Here is a 21,039-nt window from a genome sequence, read left to right on the forward strand (position 1 = left end):
CAGAATGATAGCGAAAATATTTTTAAATTTAAACCAAGTATTAAAAACCCAGTGCTGATTCCTAGGTTTTCATAGTCACTCAGTTTTTACAAAATAGCTTCCCAGTAGATGTATCACAAAAAATGTCTTACAATCACTTTAAACAGATGATGCAATATGGTGATTTATGTCTGCTGGACATGCAAGTATACTACATGCAAAGTTTCAATGCAATCCAGTACTGGCTACAAAAGTTGCTATAGTGTTCTTGTCATGATATCACGATTGCATGCAGTAAAAACTAAAACTGCAGAATATTACAACAGCCTGAAACCTACACTGCTGTCATAGAAAAGCACATTTTAGACTAATTACAGTGGAACTTATTTCCAGGAAAGTTTGCACTTTGGATTTTACCCTACAGTACTTTGTAACAGGCTGTACTGTGGCAATAATTACAGTCAAGTATTTGATGTATTGTATATTGCTTATTCTAACCCACTGTCAAAATGAATTTCAAAGTTATTTAAACCTACAGAGAAAAGTTAAACATGAATAAATTTACCTGTCATACTTAAGGCCATTTTCCTTCACCTATAGCTATTAAAGATAAATGTTTTAAGCAGGATTTTATTTTATTTTATTCAATATAACAAAAAGCAGAAAATCATGAGCCAAGACTGAAGTAGCCTCTCATATCTAAAAGTCTGAAAACAAATTAATGGATGTTAAGATGTAATCAACAGCATAGGTTGTCCATTTTTAAGGCTACTAGGGGAGTGAAATGTTGATTAGCTTTCACTTATTTCTAGAGAGCCACTGCTTCCAGTATAAGTTTTTAATTCTTACAGATATCTCATCACACTAAATGAGCAATTAAGGCATATTAATGATGTAAACACCCAAAGTATGTTAATACTTGTAAATATAATGAACAATTCTGTCATTCAAAATATACACTTGATGTAGAAACAATTTTTGTTTTAAATCCTCTAGAAGAGCATCACTGCAACAAATGCTAAAATATGTAAGAAACAATTTAAACTGTATATTAAAATTGATGTACAAGTTCTCATTTAACAGACTTTAAAATGAGTTGCATGTTTCACAGAATCCATAAAATCTCAAGTAGAAGGTGTTATGCTTATCTAATATTCCTTCCATTTTAATATAATTCAGGCCACAAATCTAGAGAAGCATGTGTTACTCTGAAAAAAGTAGAAGCCCATCTTTAACCCAACCTATTTCAAACAGCAGTTTGGAATCCAGCAAATTTAAAGGAGGAGGGAGAAGAGAGAAATAACGCACCAGGAGCATTTCCCCTTAAAATTATTTCGTACCATACCTCAGAACTGGTTTTTGAACATACAGGGTAGGGTTTAGTTTCAGAAAACTAGCAAGGAAAACAGTTACTTTCACACATACCCCTCTAGATTCAAATATTTTTGCATATTTGCCCGCATGCTTGTGTGGACTACAAACTGCAATTCAAATTAAAATTTTCATTGTCCGTGCAATATCTAACATTGCACAACATAGCTTTCCACAAAAATGTTAATAATGCAGTTCAGAAAATTTGTGTAAACATTTTACCTTGATCAAGGAAGTGATCACAATTGCTCCAGCATTCACCATAGGATTGTGAGGTTTGTCTGCAAAACAAAAGTTATTCAGTCATGTACATTCACTACCCAAGGAATTAAATTAACAAAACGTGTGTGAAAACCAGCACAATCTATTCTCTTCTCCATCAACCAACATTCCACATGTAGTCAGGATTCCCTACTGCATAAGTGGACTAAATTCCAAACCAGAATAATGAAATGAAATAGACAGCTCTTGCATGCCAGAGATAATGGCACATGCATTCACGTCATCTAAAAACAAGTTAACTCTACTCTGAGTAACAGTAGAAATATAAGTTTTCAATTAAACTAAACACAGCAAACTTTTTTAAAAAAATTGATTAACATATACAAACTTATTAACATGGGGCTTTATTCACCTAATGAACCCTGTTCTAGTACTTCCACTTCTGCAAAGGGCTCCCACCTGCCCCCCCAAATAAGCTCAGTGGGAAGAGTCCAGGAGAACCCCCAGAATGTACTGGGAGAGATAATTAAGTCTGACAAACTGATATGCTTGCGCAGACAGATTTGGAAATCTCAACATTGAATTAGTTTTGTTCTGTATACTACACCCCATTTATGTTTCAGCTATAAATTCTACATGCAGAAAAGGGAGTTGTTACTGAACTAGAACATCTTGGCTACAGGACCTAGTGGTGCAAGGGTATCCAATAAAATATGCTGTCAAAATATATGCAAGGAGAAAACAGGTAAAAAAAAAATAGTTCACAGTCCTAGAACAAATGTTAGTATTTTTTTTTAACGTCTTATGGTGAGGTGAAATTACCTCAGCTGTTTTCAACATTCAGCGATGATTATCCATACTGTTAAGATGACACTGTGATATAGGAAAACTAGTGGACTATATTTAGGATAGTCAATGAAAGTGCATGCGCTCTACTCCTAATGAAATATTGAGTTGGCAAATAGCAGTAACTTTTAGACACAACAGTTGGCGCATCCTGCCTGTGGAAACAACTGCTGATATTCACACACTTGGAACTGTGCCAAGGACATTACAGTATCCTAGTTCTTATGTATTAAGAGCTTAGTAATCACCATCAAGAAGTTAATGGCCTGGAATTCAAGGCTAAATACATCTACAAGTGAATGAAGTTACTTATGCTCCTAGGCTAATGATTTCCACAGATGGGTCCAAAAAGAGCAAAGAGGGCAAAAATGGAAATTAACAGACAGCCTATGGAACCAGCAGACCTCTGGACCAAGTTTCTTCTCCCCCCCCCCCTTTCAAATCCTTTATTATTTTATTCACATAATATACATTCTTTACAACAAACAACTCCAAAATAAAACCAAGCTTCTTTTTAATGTCTCAACAAAAAGTAGCATCAGTTACATCTCAGACTACCAAGGGGACTTTTCTATATCAGTATTTGTCGATGCTTAATTAAAGTTCTGTCTTTCAAACCTATATTCACTATTCAAAGTATAAACCAGCACAAATCCTTAATGTACAGAGCTGTTTAAATGCTCCACATTAATTGTTAAATTAAGAACTTTCCAGAGTCTGTACGACATCTGTGAACACTAATAAAACTATATTAAAATACAAAAAGAGCTAGACAGGCTAATTTTATGACTAAATATCTATCTTTTAGCAGTAGCTTTAAGCCAAAAATGTGTACTGTATTTCTAAATTACGAGCATTTCCTTTCAGATAAACAAACACATGAAATCTATTCCTCGGCAGAAAGATCACATGGTCTTCAACTGCCATCTCTTAATTATCATTGTATTAAAAATTAATTTGGTGTCATGGCAACCGAGAGGTGTCTTCTCTCACCAAGCAAAGATACTGGGAGTATGCAGGTTTTTCACTAATAAACCCAGTCTTTCATTCCTCAGCTAGATGAGTCACCAGAATGTAATTTCACCTTTCAACATATTTAGTGACAGCTTATGCAAAAAGCCACACAGAGGGCGAGATCCAACATCATAGCAAAGGATGCAACTGTCCCCACCCCAATTTGCCCCAACCCTCCAGAGCAAATTTGGGAAGCATGTGGGGTATTGCAGGGGAAAGGAGGGGGAAAGGGAAGTTCTGTTCATACAAGCAATAGTCGGTTGAACAGGTGGGGCGCCACAGTGAGGTATCACCCAGAAAAACATGCAATTTTTAAAAAAGATTTTTACTTAAGAGCAATTTTATCAACTGATGAGCAACAAAGCAGCAGTCAACTCCCACCAACCACACCCTAGAACCCTAATGTCACATCCTATGCTGTTCTAAAGGGCCCCCTGCCCCCAGAAGAGGTCTTAGGGGTTTGCAGCAGGAAAGGAGGCAGTAAAGCCCTGCTGCATGGGAGAAATTTGGCAGACTAACGTTCACATAAAGGATTTCTTTTCTCCACACAAAACATTCCCAAGTGCACCATAGGTACAATGCGGTGTTTATAACCACAGAACATGGGAGACCAAATATAGTCAAGGATATCACATAAACTGACAGCACAACTCCCACTGATGTTAGGTTACCAATAGTATTACTTTCTATAACAGAGAAGACTGACAAACAATGTCCCTCATTATCTTATCACCATAAATCAGAAGGAAGGAAGGAGTTTCACTCAACAACAGCAACGGCTAATCTTTTCCAGCCTACAGGTCACATTCACATTGGCAATCTGCCACCCTTCCAAGGACTGCAGTGGTGAGCATGACCAAAGTAGGTACATCACATATACATTTTCTCTTGTTCATGCAGTCATGCGCTCATACTTGCACGCATATGATTGCATGCACAGAGGCACACAGCCCTCTCACATAGCACTCTAATTCTGTCCCTCCCCCTCCATGATAGGGCAGAGAGGAAATGCTGTCCTCTGCTCTTTCAAGACAGTGTTCCCTTTCCTGACCTGGAGGGGAAAGCCTTGTGAATTTGAGCACCAAAAGGTTCATTGAGATTGGAGAATCTTTCAAAGATAGTCACTACTTCTTGATACTGGATCTACAGACTGGAAATATGCTGGTAGCCATAACCATGAACAAGTACCTATGAATGACAACAGACCATGCAGCTGCATGGGTGAACTCATAAGAATGCAATCTTGGTTTTTCGGTAACACTGCTGCTTCACTTTGGGGTCACTAGGAGTAGCAGGGTCCAGGATGAGGATATGCAAAGGGTAATAGTTGTCCCACAAGGATCCCTGTTGTGCATCTGTATGAACTATAGGACTGGCCCAGAAACCAGTGGGTTTACTTGGCATTAATCATGCCCGCAATTCTAGAACAGGAGTGATTAACCCACACATTTGAAGAGAAGAGAAAGGTTAAGCAGGTGGGGCGGGGGGAGGGGGAGAATCATCACAGCACTGGACTGGATAGAGAAGTTCTTTAAACCTTTTTTCTCACCCTGGTGCTACAATCCTTTCCCCACAACCCAACTCTGGTATGGAACACACCAAATGCTTATGTGGGACAATGCAAACACCACAATTTTCCCAGGAAAATATCGAGCTAAAGTATGCACTCAGGTTTCTTTGTTTTACACAGTCTGCTACCCAAGCACTCTGGCAAGCACATCTGAATATGTACAACATCTTCTCATTCACTCTCCTTAAACCATAAAATGACATTAAAGGTAAAGGTAAAGGTACCCCTGCCCGTACGGACCAGTCGTGTCTGACTCTAGGGTTGTGCGCCCATCTCACTTAAGAGGCCGGGGGCCAGCGCTGTCCGGAGACACTTCCGGGTCACGTGGCCAGCGTGACGAAGCTGCTCTGGCGAGCCAGCACCAGCACAGCACATGGAAACGCCGTTTACCTTCCCGCTATAAAGCGGTACCTATTTATCTACTTGCACTTAGGGGTGCTTTCGAACTGCTAGGTGGGCAGGAGCTGGGACCGAAAGACGGGAGCTCACTCCGCCACGGGGATTCGAACCGCCGACCATACGATCGGCAAGTCCTAGGCACTGAGGTTTTACCCACAGCGCCACCCGCGTCCCTAAAATGACATTAGCTGCAATTATATCTAAAACCAGAAAAAAGATCTGCCCAAGCAATTTCATAGAACAGACAGAGGGAGGGGGCACTCCAGTTCATTCTTCCCTTGAACCCACTTCTCCATCTTCCCCATCCCTCACTGTTTTTTTTAAGACAGACTATTGGGAAGTGGCAAATACATATTCAGCTAACTTACCATCTTCATTGAGGAACAATTTGTTGAATCTTAGTCCACTAGGCTCTTTACCAACATATCTGTGTACATAGTCCGTGCCAAGGTCATTAACAGCAATAGCATACTTCAAAGGCTTCACACAGGACTGAAGACAAAATGGAACTTTGGTATCTCCAACAGAATGCCTGAGAGACAAATAACGTATTAGTAATTGTGCATTTCAACTTAAGGGGAAAATAAAAATTGTCACACTAGGTTTGAGAAATAGATATAATCCTAGGGAAAGGGACTTTTGAAGCGGGTTCTATTATTTTTGTTCCGTTTATATGATGCATCAGGCTGGAATATAGGTTTATTATTATTATGATTATTTCACTACTATCCTAGTTTGTTTGGGTGGGAAAGGTAAACAATTAAAACATATATGCAAAAATTGCCAGTTAAAATATTCAACCGTACAGTTCTTTAAGTGTTGCAACAATAATAATAAAGCATGAATAACTGGCTCCCCCTGGAACCTCTAAGAAAACAGTACTGGCTACAATACAGTATTGACTACAATTGGGCTGAGGGGAAGCAGAATAATCTCAACGCAACAGAAGAGGAGGTTTTAACTTTCCCATTCTCACACATCAAGGGCAAGGGGAGAAGAAGAGTGTTTGTGTTTATATGGTTGTGGGTGGGGGACTATATGTCTGTTTATCCCACATCTCTAAGGAAAACCCTGCAAAAATACAGCAGCTACAATATGTGGCAGGGCACGTAAACAGGAAGGTTATAAATTGCACAGGCATTTCTTCCAAAGACAAGCCATAGTTTAATCTTGCCCTCAGCAGTTTCCTGTTCAAGCTTAAAAGATGAGTGCAAACCATAGTTTACAGACTTTGATGAAACCGCAAGCTACAGCTTGCCAAAACAAGGTAATCAGACGAAGAGCTACAATGCAAGAGTAGAGAGGGGGAGTATGAAATCTTTAACAATGAGAATCATAATAAGGGGCTGATGCAAGTTTTCATCTGTTTGACTCTATTGTTATTTTACCATCTTCAAGTTTCTTGCTGATTTATTTCATCTTTTTTGCAAACTGTTTTGAGGGTATGTCTTTTTTAACAATCAAGCAGCGTAAAAAATCAAGAAATAAATAAATATATAGAAGGGGTGGTTAACCAGTGGACTGCCACATGTTGTTGGATTTTAACTCCCATCAGCCTCAGCCAGCATAGTCAATGTTGCTGGGAGTTGTAGTCCAATGATTAGCTTCCCCCCAGACACACACCTAGAAGTGAACTGAGCTGAGCTTTTATTTAGTCATGCCAGGGAGATTTACTAAGATTCATTTTTGTGGACTAACTCAGGAAACTGAGCTCCAAAGGCTGGAAACTTTCCCCTGAATTAGATCCTATGACCTGGCCTCAAGCCAGAAAAACAACTATTTGGGGCTTCCTGCACTTCCCTGTGAGAAGTGCTGTGTGTCCAGTATTTGAATTAAAAGATTAAAAAGATATGTGGGACAACTGTTAAAAATCTGATATATAATAATGAAAATGAAACCAAAATCAAAACTAAGTATATCATTTTAGTTCAACACTGCTTTATCTGATTCTCAACACGTCCTCAGAGGAAGTGTTACACTTAAAATGCGTCAAGACCTCGGTATTTTCATTGTTTGTAGATTTCTAACCTGTTGGCTTGGATCTGAGAAACAGGCAATTTCCTCATTACTTTCAAAGAGACTGGCATAAAAATCTAGTAACCAGAACACATACACCAAAATGGTGTAGAATAAATTCTAAATATATATATTAGCTTCAATCGTACAAGCCACAACCTACCAAAGTCACATCTCTCATTGGTTTTAATAGCCAAGGATCTCACCTTAATTAGAGGCTAGCTATGCAGTAGCATTACTGTATAGATCAGGGGTCGGCAAGGTTTATCTCGCCTGGGCCGGTTCACTCCAGCGGAGATCCCTACGTGGGCTCTGTGAGCACGTGTGGCTGCGATTTCTGGTGTCTGCGTCGACACAATTTCTGGTGTCTGTGCAGACACGATTTTTGACATCTGCGTCTGTACAGACACAATTTTCGGCATCTGAGCATGCCCAGACGCGATTTTCGGCACCGCACGGTGCCTTGCTGAGCGGGCAGCTCGTCGCCGGTTAAACGGCCGCTTGTGGCCCACGGGCCTTAGGTTGCCTACCCCTAGTATAGATAATCTGGATAACTACCCACTCTCAAACTGAGCAAAACTGCAAAGTCTTAACACTATTTCAGAAATACGCTCAGAAAAGTGCTTAGGCAAACTGCTACTGATATGACTACCAAAAATTCTTCTATATATTATGAAGAAACTAGAAACCAGATCACACAGAATGCTAAGCCAAATCATGCTAAGCAAACATCAGCCCAGACAAGCCATGAGCTGTAACCAAGGGTTGTTCTTGCTTGCTACTTGTGGTTTGTCTTCTTCATACAAATTGCAAGCCCAGGTTTAGACACAATGCAAGCCCAAACCATCACTTATCAGCCAAAATCTTCTCTCTAAAATCCTGCTCATTTGTTCATTTGCGCTAAGCCATTGTTTAAAGAAATGTCACCCTAGATCTATACTGAATATGAGAGTGTACTGAACAGAACATTAAAAAAAAGCAAACCCTACAGCTAGTGCAATAAAGAATACACACCATGGATTTTACAGAATTGCCTTGATGCAAATTTATTTCCTCAAAGTTAGCGTACTGCTTCTATCACCTATATCTGAAATTGGGACAGTTAAGATATTTAAGAATTGTACCTTACCTCTGTCCATCAACTGTACAAACAGAAACTGCCCACAAGTCAGGACTGAATTTAGCCAGTTGTGGAATATAGTCAGCAACCTATCCAAAATGAGATTAATAATGTCAATTTAAGAATATCACACTGCATTACTACAAGTATCTTGGAGGAAAAGTACAACTAAGAAAAAAATGCTAGAGAGATAAATAAAACTAAGTTCAAACCCAAACTCCCCCAAACAACAAGTGTACAGGGAAGGTTCTTTTATCACAAACTTTCAAGGGTGTTTAATCACACAGCCTTTGACAGGAGCTTACTTGAATTAACATGTATATCACAGGCCAAAATAATGTATCCATCAATTATTGTGCCAAACCAACAAAAGCTGTTTACAAATACTGTTGGCTTGGAGCCCATGACAAACTGTTGAATGATTTTATGCTGCTTGGGTGTTTAGTTTTGTGTTTTTTTGTATCACTGCTATTTTTACAGCATCTTGTGTTTTAATTTGGAAGTAGTAGCAAATATACTTCTAAATGAAGAAAGACAACCAAAAATATCTAAAACTGAAAAGAAACAAGGAATTCACGTCTTGCACTGATTCTGAAATCAAGAATTCCAGTGGCCACTCTTTACTCAAAGTATTCTTCAAGGAACATAAAGAGCAAAGGTTGGCCCTTAAAGGGGGGGGGACCCCAGCTGGGCAATCTCTTTATCAGGACCAAAATATCTATACTAGTCACAAAATTCAACAAGCTTCTCCAGAGTTCTTCATCAGGCAAAATGTTTTCCAGCTTCAACTCCCTGCTTTGTGTAACAACTCACCAGAAGAGCTCTGGGAAACTCAGAAGCTTGTCACATTTTTGTGACTTTTTGGTTGGTCCTAATAAAAGTATTGCCCAACTGCGGAATAAAGAGGGTTTTTTCTTAAACGTACATGAAAACATACTAACACAACAAATATTTCATATGAACACTCACTGTTCCTCCAGATTGTGTTTTAGCATTTTCATACAGTTCATCAATGTGAGAAGTAAATGACACAAAATCTGGAATGACAAACTTTCGTCTGAAAGCCTGAGTAAGCAAGACAATATTGCTTTGGACACACCTATGAAACATGAAAAAAAAATGAGTGAAAATCTCAATTATGTTCATTATAATTCAGTACACATGTGAAGGCCTAAGCAAGCTCACTCATACATGCAAGAGCAAAAGCAAGAGCTTAGTAGTAACTAGACAGTATAGTGTTTTTCCATTACATGCCAAGTAAGAGTTCAAATGTCTAAATATTTATAGTTATTAAATTATGGAAGCTCCCCTCCCAGAACTAGTTGCTTTGAGGTGAGATCATCAGGACTGTGCTGAGGGCGGGGAACATTAAGTGCTCTCTTTACAGACCTGATCAGTCCACATTCCTGTAGCCGCCATTAAAATTTAAAAATTGTTACATGTTAATTGTAATCAAGCAGGAGTGGCCCTAATAGCTTGGCTCCAAGGGACAAAGGTTATATGTTAATAAGGTAACATTATGGTACAAGTGTTTTGAAATCTTTTTATTCTTCAGCACTTATGTCCACTATACTGCCAGCAAAATGAAGCAAATTTTGTCAAACTATTTTTCTAGGAATATTGTTAGTTTGCCTCACTCAAGTCCCCCCTCCCATCACACTATTTTCATATCAATAAGCTGAATGTGCCAAATTTTAAGTTTTTGTTTTAGATTAATAAATAGGTATTTACTTTTTAAAGAGATCTTTATCGAGCATGACACCATCTGATGTTGTTTGAAGAGTCAATCTTAGCATATCCATGCATTCTTTCAGTCTTGGGTCAGATGTACGTAAACCTGTTGATTTCAGGGCCTGTAAAAAAAGAGTAAAGGAGTAGAACATTAGAAATATTTCCTGTTCTAAACATTGACTCGAATAATATGCTACTCTGGTATCAAGCACCATCTGCTTTCATTTTCCAACACAATGCAATTGACAGCTGACAGACCCATTCAGAGTAATTCTGTTTTTCAACACCTTGCCATAAACACATTTAGAAGATTTATAACAGTGTACCCTCAGTTTTACTACAAGAGTAAGCAGATTATATCATATACGGACATATTTAGAGAGTTAAATGGAATGTTCATCTTTAATAACCGTCCTATCAACACACTGAGTTGTTGTGAAGATAAAATGAGGAGGGGTACATCATATTTGCCACCATCAGTTCCTTGAAGGAAAGGTGAGGTATAAATGTAATGAAGAATAAAATTGACCTTTAGCAACCTTGAGCCATGCACTGCTTTTTGAAGGTTACCAAAAAAGTATTAAACTGTGCTATTTACCATATAGTTTATTTAAAACAAAACAAAAAAGCTTACCGTGATGAATTTGTGAACTGGTATTTTTTCTTGCCCTTCTGCAATAGTATAGAACAGCAAATCCTCCAAACTAGGCAAAAGACCTTGCTTTATCTTACTGAGAAGAAACAACACATGGAAAGCGTGAGAAACAACAACAAAATTCTAGGCCACTGATACTCTTATCATTTCACCACTGAAACACATCTGACCACTATTTGGGTAAGTATATGCCCACCTGCTAACACAAACATTTGACTGACAATTTTATTAAGCTATCATATCTAACTAGAAACAGGCATTTTACTGCTTTCATAAGCAACTTCTGCTGCTTAGTTCATTTTCATTTTACAGTATTACTTATATATTAAATGTCTATTCCACCCTTCCTCCCAAAGGCTCCTAAGGTATAAAAGTAAGCTAAGAAAATGTACATGTCAGAAAACTATAAAGTATAGCTGAATATAATGCATACTTTCCCCCATAATAATAGATTCTCTATGAAAAACTTAAAACAATGTGTGGAGCAGAACTAGGTATTCAGATATTTCCCTACTGCAGAAGGGCTATGGTAAAACACATTATGAAACTGTAAATAAGTGTAACCCATTAATGTTTATTGTAAGCTTTACGTTTCATGTGGCATGTACAAGTCTCCTAAAATACGCACATACTTTGATTATAGTATGTTAAGAATGCTAGTGTTCAAAATTCAAAATATTTAGCATTAGTTTTGTGAAATATTATGTTTTTGAAAAAGTATATAGACTGCATATTATTCACAGCTGTTGCAGTTAAATCAAGCAGACTAGCCCAATATTTAGCTTTGAAAGTAACCCAGCCGAGAAAACAAACATGGCAAACGTTCAATTTTCATACAGAAAATACCTTAAATGGACTATTATTGTACAAAGCTTATCAGTTAAACTGCAGTATAAGCTTTTTCTCCCCCTATTTCCCAAGTCAATACTGTTATATAATGTTTGTTCAACCTAAGAGCAGTGTTTTAGCATCATTAAATACTTAGAAAAACACATATTCAGCATATGCCAAAAAGAGCTAAGATATAAAGTGGGCATGGTATTGTCACAGTTATCTTTACTATATGCAAGTGAATGTTTCTTATCTGCAAAGTTTAAACCTGAAAAATGCATAGAAAGCTACTTTGAAGGCAGGACGTGTTAACAGTCACTGTGTTGCAAACATGGTGCTGCGCTACAAAAGCTTAGTACAAGACCATACAGTGAATTTGAAACCTGTTACTGAATCTCAGTTCTCCGTTTGCAAAATGGAAATGTTAGTGACCTGGTCATTATCCTAAAACCAATTCTGGACTGATCAAGTATGTTTGATTTATGTTTGGTAAACAAGTCGGGGGTGGGGGGAGAAAATGTCATGATACTTTTAAACAGTGTTGGCAGCACCCAATCATGTCCCTTTCCAAGGTTTTTTGATCCAGCGGAGGCTTCCATTAGCTAAAAGGATAGAGGCCACTTTTTGTTGGGTCCCTCAGTAGCTCCCGGTACCCTTCCAATCTGGTCAAGAGGGTTGTGAGACTTTTCGTAATAGCCTGGCAGTTAGCATATGGAGGTGCAGGAAAGGGTGGGGGGACTTGCAAAAATTCCAACTTCCACCTTTAGCTCACAAAGTCATGGTGGATCACGGTCTTTCAACAGGGAGGAGACTCAACTGGATACAACAGACTCCTCCCGCAGCAGCTAAAAGAAATTTCTCATTGGGGGGAGTGTCACTATACTATCAAGTATCATAGCACATTCAAAATTTTGTGTGGACCGTTTTTTACTAGGATACATCTAAGTCTTTTAACAGTATAAACTTCCATTCTACTTTTTAGATTTTATGGGGGGAGGCAGGGAATAATGACAACTGCATTCATTTTATCATGCATTATAATCAGCTGAAAATGAAAATCACAAGTTTCATTTTCGATTCCACAAGTTTGGAATGGGTACTAAACCAATCAAATTACTCAGTCTTAGCTGATTATGTTACTAATTACATTTTTAGAAATGTACAATTCAGTTAAATTACTTTTTCCTTTGCATATTTTTCCAATCTCCAGAGTACTTCCCACAAGGGCATTCTTAGAGTGAAGCAGGAGAAAGCCTTTCTCTTTTTAATAGTCAAAACTATAACGAGAACAGTAGTCTCTTTCTTCCAAAATGTCATTCAGTGCAATCACATACTCAGTCAAGTCACATACTTCTTTCATTTTATACTCAATAACTACATAACCTATAAATTTCTATGTTTTGTACTACAGCTTAGTCCCCAAATGTTTTGGTTCCTGAACACAGCAAAGTGACTGGTTTGCGAACTATTTTTGGACGCCGAATGTCCGAAGGGGCTTCCACGGCCTCCTGCAGCCAATCAGAAGCCGCACTTTGGTTTCCGAACATTTTGGAAGTTGAACGGACTTCCAGAATGGATTCTGTTTGACTTCCAAGGTACGACTGTACATAGTTTTCTATGTATGAGTTTGTTGCTCTCATTAGACAAACAAATGAAAAGATGCAATTTAAGACATAAGAAAAGCTCCGTATAAGAATCAGTTTGTTTTTCAGAAACTTAAAAGGATATAGGCGACGACCATTTTAGGCGGATCCAATTGACAAGTGATCGCCAACGCACAGGTCTTTTTAGATCCAAAGAGGGCAGACCAGGGGCAGAATGGGGGCATGGCATAACAGGGTGGGGCACATTTATGCACACTCCGCCAATGAGCATATAATACGATTGCCACCTATATTATAAAGCCTTCTAATGTAAAAGCATGGCATAAAGCAGGAGTGGCTAGGCTTTTCTTCCATGAAGGATCTCGCAGAAGTAAAAAAGATCCTGTCTATGTCATGTCTAACCCATGACTAAGCAGAGATGACTCATCAGATGGACCCTGATGACATAAAGCTGAAAAACTTAATGGGGCCTCCTGACTCCAGCGTTAACCCAGGCACAAACCCACAAACATCTCTGGAGAAGTGACCTTACACCAATCTGAAGCTGTGGATGAGTTTGCCAACACACATGGGACAACTTTCTCACTTGTGGAATTGAAAGGGGAGGTCAAACTACCTCCAGTCCTAGGGAATGCTGGCTTCCAATGGTACAGCCACCAGCAGCCACCCACTAAGGGGCTGTGTGACTCAAGGGCCATATGAACCAGGCCCCTCAAAAATGAAAGCAGAGACTGCTGAAGACTGAGTTAACAAGTTGCAGCTGCTGCCTACCCTGACTGACCCTGTGCTACAGACCCCTGCCTCTTGAAAATCTGCCTACCTTTGGACTGCTCTGCTGTGTTTGCCCTCGGCTTTACTTCACACCTTATCGGACTGCCTCACCATGCTTGTCCTCAGCTTCTCCTTAAGACACTGTGTTTCTGGATTGCCCTGATATAGGACTGCTACTGTAACTCTTCAGATTTAGGTCATTTCCCTATCCTGGGGATCTAACTTCCCCACCCAAATACAGTGGTACCTTGGTTTGCATACGTCTTGGATTACAAACACAATCAAACCTGGAAGTGTGTGTCCTAGTTTGCAACCTTTTTTTGGATTACAACCCTTTTTTTTAATTATGAACAATATTTTTTGGAGGCCCCATTGATGAAAGCGCGCCTTGGGTTACAACCTGTTTTGGTTTACAAATGGACCTCTGGAACGGATTATGGTTGTAAACCAAGGTACCACTGTATATTCTCTTTTAGATAGCGCTTTAACATATTTGGTAACAAAAAGTTACATTTTAAAACAGAATGCTCTTTTATATAGTACCAGACACATAAGTAGCACTCTATAAATGAACATTTAAGAAACAAACAAATCTGAAATGTTAACAATTACGAAGGCATACTGAAAACCTTTCAGGAGTCGAACAGACTCCCAGGACGGATTAAGTTCAAGAACCAAGGTTCCACTGTATGTAATTATATCTTCTCAAGCTAAATATATTTAGGAAATATCTATATATTTAATGCATACTAAATTTTGCATTTTAAGAATTTGCAGTGCATTTTTTCCTTTGAATTTACACAATGAACATGCTATTGAATTCCTATGAAAATAGTTAAAAGTATTCCAATAACAATATTTTCCAATGAAAGTTTAAAAAACAAAGTACATTATGCAGTACAGGAAACTTTCCAGCTTTATTTTCCTACAGAGAAAAATATGTTTCATAAGCTGATTAGAAACAACAAATGAATGGAAGTAACAAATAATGAATGCCAATTGAATGCAGTATTTTAAAAAACTTTTAATTTTTTAAAATTCTAAAGTTTGGCACTATTATAATGGAACTTATAATAATATGGCTTACTGTATGGCTTACTGGATCCATGAGGGCTCCTAGAAAGAGGCTCATGACCACTTTGTTACTCCATGGTATTTTTTACTCCTACACCACACTGAGTTAAGTCAAAGGCTCATGGCAACAATGCGCTGTAGTCAAGATTCCTACCCCAACCACTAATTTGCTACTTTTAGCTACTGGAAACACTTCTGAGGTATTTATACATTATATAAGATTAACATTAAGATGGATCAGGGAATAGGGATTCAACCTGTGTTGGATGGGGCAACACTCCCCTTGAAGACTCCGGTTCGAACTCAGGATGTACTTCTGGATTCTGTCCCGAATCTAGCCATTGTTAGAAACTCAGATATATAAGCTAGATGCCAAATGGCTCCTTAAACCAAGGTTACAGTCACCAAATCTAATATCTAGCTGCTATTTGGGGGCAAGACGGCTCTAAAGTCTTATTTTTCAAATAATGGACTATCACTGATTATGGGTTAAACATGTGACTAGTTCAGATGACAACCGTGAGCTAGGTTAAGAACTTTGAGAACTTTAACCTGGGACAGTCCACATATACAAGAAATGTGGCCAAGAAACTTTAAGGTGGTTATGCAATTAAAGGTAAAGGTACCCCTGCCCGTACGGGCCAGTCGTGTCCGACTCTGGGGTTGCGTGCCCATCTCGCTTAAGGGGCCGGGGGCCAGCGCTGTCCGCAGACACTTCCGGGTCACGTGGCCAGCGTGACAAGCTGCATCTGGCGAGCCAGCGCAGCACACGGAAACGCCGTTTACCTTCCCGCTAGTAAGCGATCCCTATTTATCTACTTGCACCCGGGGGTGCTTTCGAACTGCTAGGTTGGCAGGTGCTGGGACCGAGCAACGGGAGCGCACCCCGCCGCGGGGATTCGAACCGCCGACCTGACGATCGGCAAGTCCTAGGCGCTGAGGTTTTACCCACAGCGCCACCCGTGTCCCTGGTTATGCAATTAACTGCATGCAAAGGGCTAACTGTACTGCACGGACATAATATTCAAAACAGTATCTGGAAGCATCTCACCAGGTTTAGTCTATTCGACAGCTTCATTGGTTACCTGATGTGGATAACAGCATGACATGCCAAGCCAAACTATGACTTACTGAGACCACACACACATGCAGGCTCCCAGAGAGATGCTACCAGCTGCTTTTCTCCTCCTGGGTCCTTTTTGCTCCTGCGTCACACTGTGCTAAGCCAAACTTTGGCTTAGCACGTAGCCTGAACTGGGAGTCATGGCTAAGCACTTTTTTCACTAACTGCAAGCTGCAGCAGACACAGCTGGTTCCTTCTCCCATTCCATCACGCTGTATATGTGGGAGAATGTATGAGGTGGGAAGCCTACTCTATATATGCAGGCTCACACATTATTTAAAACTCTGTGTTCACTAGCAAGAACACATGCAGAACAGGCTACTCACTTCCAGACTTTCTCCGACACATGGAGTTTATTGGGGCTGGGGTCAATGAAAACAGCCCTTCTTACCTCCACACAATTCTCACTGCAAAAGCAACTTAAATTTCAGCTACAAATCCCATGCTAAAGTATTTATATTCCACCATCAACAAATCCAAAAACTAATGAAGTTAATTGATTTTAGTGTTACTTAATTCCTTTTAAGTTGCAGAGCCTGGTGTCTTTGCAGAATGTCTGCTGAGAGTCTTTCTTTCATCATGAAACAAGGCAACGTATGTGTGGTTCCCAGGCAGTATCCCATCCAGGCACTAACCAGTTAAACCAGCTTAGCTTCTGCAGGGAAATACAGTAGCCTCACATCCTTTCAGGTCTGTAGTGGCATGAACTTGAACCATGGGCACCATACAACTGTCTGCTTACATTCTTTTCCTGACCCCTGAAAGCTCCATATAGACCTCTGCTGGTTTCAAGGTATATACTGGTAGTTGACAACAGTTATATGGTGATAGGAGGGACAAGCACTTTAACTTTTTACCCTCAAGCCATTTTCCCATTCAAAATCACCCTCTAGTTGCTTTTCCATGAAGAAGAAAAAATACAACCTGCATATTTTCTCATGGTGGGATTCAAAAGTGAAAATATCTAGGGGTGGAATAAATAAGCAGCCCCTTCCTCTGCCCATCCTCATAACTTCCAGGCTGCTTTTGGTGTTGAAAAAGAGTTGGGAGAAAACACAAATAACAACACATAACTATTGTGGGCCTCAGTCTCAGAACTTTTCTTAATATTTCCATTGTTACTCCAGATGAAAGTGAGCAGTTTAGAAGATGGTACCAATGAATGTTTTAAAACAGTCTTTGCCAATCTGGTGCCTTTCAGATGTTTTCAACTATACCATGAGCCCAGGCCAGCAGGAGGGCACCAGCTTGGCAAAGACTGTTCTAAAGACTGCATACTACTCTACAGTACTATAATAGCTTCTGATCCACCTTTTTAAAGGGAATGTAAAATTATATTTCATGGAAATAAAAAAGACAAAAAAGTTTTTTACTTTAAATTTATTCAGCTAAGAGAACATACTTTACCCAGTATGAGATAACAGTAAGCCTTAATCTGAGTAACCATTATTTATAGTGGGCAGCTTTTGTTCACTTTCCACAATAATACACAGCAAATATGCAAAATGTGCTGCCCAAATAGCACTGTAGTACTAAAGTTAAGAGCAAGCACCAAGATCTCTGGTTTTGCATACTATTCCTCAAAGCCATAACTGACCCCTTGTGTGCTCCAGAAACCAATGCAGAGTCTCTGGACATAAAACTTAAATTTATATTATCTTTTCATTAATCCTGCCCCATGCTTGCTATAATCTCAAAGCAGTTTCATCTACATACCAGCGGATGATGCAAATGACAACATACTGGTAGCTAGTTCTGATAGAGATATTGCACACTATCTTGACCAAAGTTTTAAAGGTGATCTCTAGCACTGTCTACTTGTGTTACTAAAACCAGCTTTTAAAATTAAATTGTTTTACTTACAACCTTGAGATACTAGCCAATACAAAAATAATATTCTGTATGACCAATTGTCACTGGTCTAGGGGGGAAAAGCCAGAAAATTTGCATCAAACCTGATAATTCAATTTCTTCATGCAGCCAACATTATCTTTACTGGGGAAAAAAAGTTATTTATCACAGTACCTTCCTAGAGAGAAAAATAAAAAAAACTTTTGTGGCACTTTAAGACTAACAATGCCATTCATTCTAAGATGTGTATCCACTTATCTCTTTTGCCAACACTGAAGGAATGACAAATTCAACTAGAATATTCTTCACAAGCTATATGCAACAACTCAGATGTTTCATTGTTAAAGATAAATGTTTCATCTTACGCTATCTGTAACATTCAGTTCTTGAGGCTGGGAACTTGCAAGGGTCAAGAAAACTGATCCAAGAAGGGTAAAGGATGACACAGCAGCCAGTGTAGCATTTCAGGGACAAATTTCTCTGAATTCATCCACTCTTGCATTCTGCACAGTGATAAAGCTCTGCATTGGGAAGGGAGCAGTATAATACCGCTAATCGCTGCCTGATCAAATCTGAATAATACATTGCCAATGCTACATATAAGTGATCACTTTTATACACACATTCCTTCATCCAACACACCCAGCAGAACAGCAGTTCCCATTATTTTGTTAACATATGACAAAAGAAGCTGCCTTACACCAAAGTCAGGCCACTGCTCATCTAGCTCAGTACCATCAACACTGTGGTCCTCCAGGGTTTCTGGCAAGAGACCTTCACAACTCTCTCTCGAAATGACAGAAATTGAAACCTGGGACTTTTTGCATGCAAAGTATGTGATCTGTCACCGGGCTACAACCCTTTCTCAAAGGGCAAGATGGTAGATCATGCTTCTATAGCTACAAACCTGAACACACTTCTTAGACAGTAAGCTACACCAAATGTAATGGTGCTTACTTCCAAGTAAACATGCACAGGGTTGTGCTGTCAGTCACCTTGTGGCTGTAGCTAACAGGCTTTAATGCCACAACCAGCTACCACAAATGAACAGCATTTCTCATGTGGATTCATAGAATCAGATTTGGAAGGGACCCAGAGGGGTCATCTAGCCCAACCCCCTGCAATGCAAGAGTCTCAGCAGCAGTGTCTAATGTTTAAAATCAAAGGTGCCAGACTTCAAGCTTAACAGGAAGCCACCTGAGTGCCTGGCTTGGGGCCCCACTTCTTTGGAGTCCTTAGATGAGTGGAGCGCTCACCAAAATTTTATTCAGCAATGAGGAGGAGGAACCAGCACGTGCTTAGAGGCATCTTCCAACCACATGACTTAAAGTTTTCCGAAACCAAGCCCTTGGGTCAGGGCAGTGCACGCCCCAAAACCCAGGGAGTGAGAGAGTGGTTCCCAATTCCACTGGGGAAACTAAACGTCAAGAGGAATATGGACCCCTGGCAGGGGAAACTAAACATATACACGCACACAAAGCAAAAGGACACAAGCTTCAGCTTGGGTTTCACACTCCTAGAAAAACCTGTACGTACCAATTTTGGAAGGTTTGAAGAACCTTAAGTGGTTATATTTGAAAACACCATGAAGATAAGGTATAGAGTTAACTATAATAACGTGCAGCACTATTTAGAAAATTAGGGAAACCATGGAGGAATTTTTTAGGGGGGAGGGCTGGAGAGCCCAAAGTTAAATAATTGCAAATTGGAAAAAGCTGTTGTAACTTCTTCCCCCACCCTCCTCCCGGAAATACATAAATGAGAACTTATTCAAGGGGGGATGGAAATAAAGATCCTAAGTGTGTGGCTAGAGAAACGCAGGACTGCCCCCACCCTGACGTGCAAGGCGGCGGGCGTCCTGTCACGTGTCAAAGGCAAGGCGGAAGCCGAGCAGCAGCATCCTCCCCGCGTGGCCGAAATATAGAAATAAAAACTTAATTTTTTGGAAGATCCTAAGTGCGTGGGGAGGGGAACACGGGACTGCCCCATGCTGACGTGCAAGGCGGCGGGCGCCCTGTCACGTGTCAAAGGCAGGGAGGAAACCGAGGCACCTCCCTTGCAGCCGGTTGGCATCCTCCTCCTCCTCCCCGCGTGGCCTGGCATCCCCTCTCCGCCACCCGCACTCACTTGTCGCCCATGCCGCCGGCTTCGGCGCCGTGGCTGTTGTTGGCGCCGGGCTTCTCCGCCGAGGGCGCCGCCTGCTGCTGAGGCGGCGGAGGGCCCTTTCCCGGCTCGTCCAGAATCCCCTCCGAGCGGGTGCATAAGGAGCGGGCGCCGCCGCTAGGCAGGCGGCAACCGGCGGCGGCGGCGGCGGGATGGAGCCGCCTCAGCAACGGGCGGCGGCAGCAGCCAGGCCCGCCAACGGCCGCCGCTCCGCTCTGGCTGAGCCTCAGCAGGTCCCTCAGCAGCGCGGGGCTCCGGAGCCGCATCATCCTCTCTCTCCCTTCAGCTGCCGAGCGGGAAGGAAAGTGCCTCAGCCAGCCGCCGACCCGACGTCCCCGCTTCTCTCACACGCCCCGGCGGGGCCCGCCTCAGGGCGCGCGCCGCCGATTGGGCGGCGGCCGCCGTCACCGCCCGACGCTGTCGGAGGCCATTGGCTCAGCCCGCGCGTCAATCCTCCGAAAGCGGCCCAAGGCCCGGCGCCTCCTCCCCACTTCAAGGGGAGGCTGGAAGATGTGGCGCACTTGGCGCTGGGCCTGCAGAGCGAAGAGGGGAAAGGAGGGAGCGGCGGGCTGTGAGGGGAGATAGCCGAAGTCGAGCCAACTCCGAGGCTGCTTCCAGCCCTCAGAGATTTCGGGGTGTTTCCCCTGCTCTCCACCCCAGCCACAAGTGTACAAGCACAATTAACACTTCTCACGTTGT

At 40.9% G+C, this 21,039-nt stretch overlaps 1 protein-coding gene across 4 annotated transcripts in view; it reads right to left on the minus strand.

Moving 5' to 3' along the window:
* GLS (glutaminase) overlaps window positions 1-20,698 on the minus strand; it is a 74,208-nt gene extending 53,510 nt beyond the window's left edge. For all 4 annotated transcript variants that reach the window (XR_013991418.1, XM_081024207.1, XM_081024209.1 and 1 more), the window contains exons 1-7: window positions 20,305-20,698; window positions 10,903-10,999; window positions 10,269-10,390; window positions 9,507-9,636; window positions 8,547-8,626; window positions 5,770-5,933; window positions 1,573-1,631 (exon numbers count right to left, since the gene is read on the minus strand). Coding sequence is in view for 3 of the 4 variants with exons in the window: in XM_081024207.1 (XP_080880333.1) it covers window positions 1,573-1,631; window positions 5,770-5,933; window positions 8,547-8,626; window positions 9,507-9,636; window positions 10,269-10,390; window positions 10,903-10,999; window positions 20,305-20,609 (957 nt within the window). In the remaining variant the exon portion in view is untranslated. The remainder of the gene's footprint in view (window positions 1-1,572; window positions 1,632-5,769; window positions 5,934-8,546; window positions 8,627-9,506; window positions 9,637-10,268; window positions 10,391-10,902; window positions 11,000-20,304) is intronic.
* Window positions 20,699-21,039: the final 341 nt, after the last annotated feature.

The sequence above is a fragment of the Podarcis pityusensis genome, assembly GCF_964106645.2.
Source record: "Podarcis pityusensis genome assembly, chromosome: 1".
Taxonomy (NCBI): domain Eukaryota; kingdom Metazoa; phylum Chordata; class Lepidosauria; order Squamata; family Lacertidae; genus Podarcis; species Podarcis pityusensis.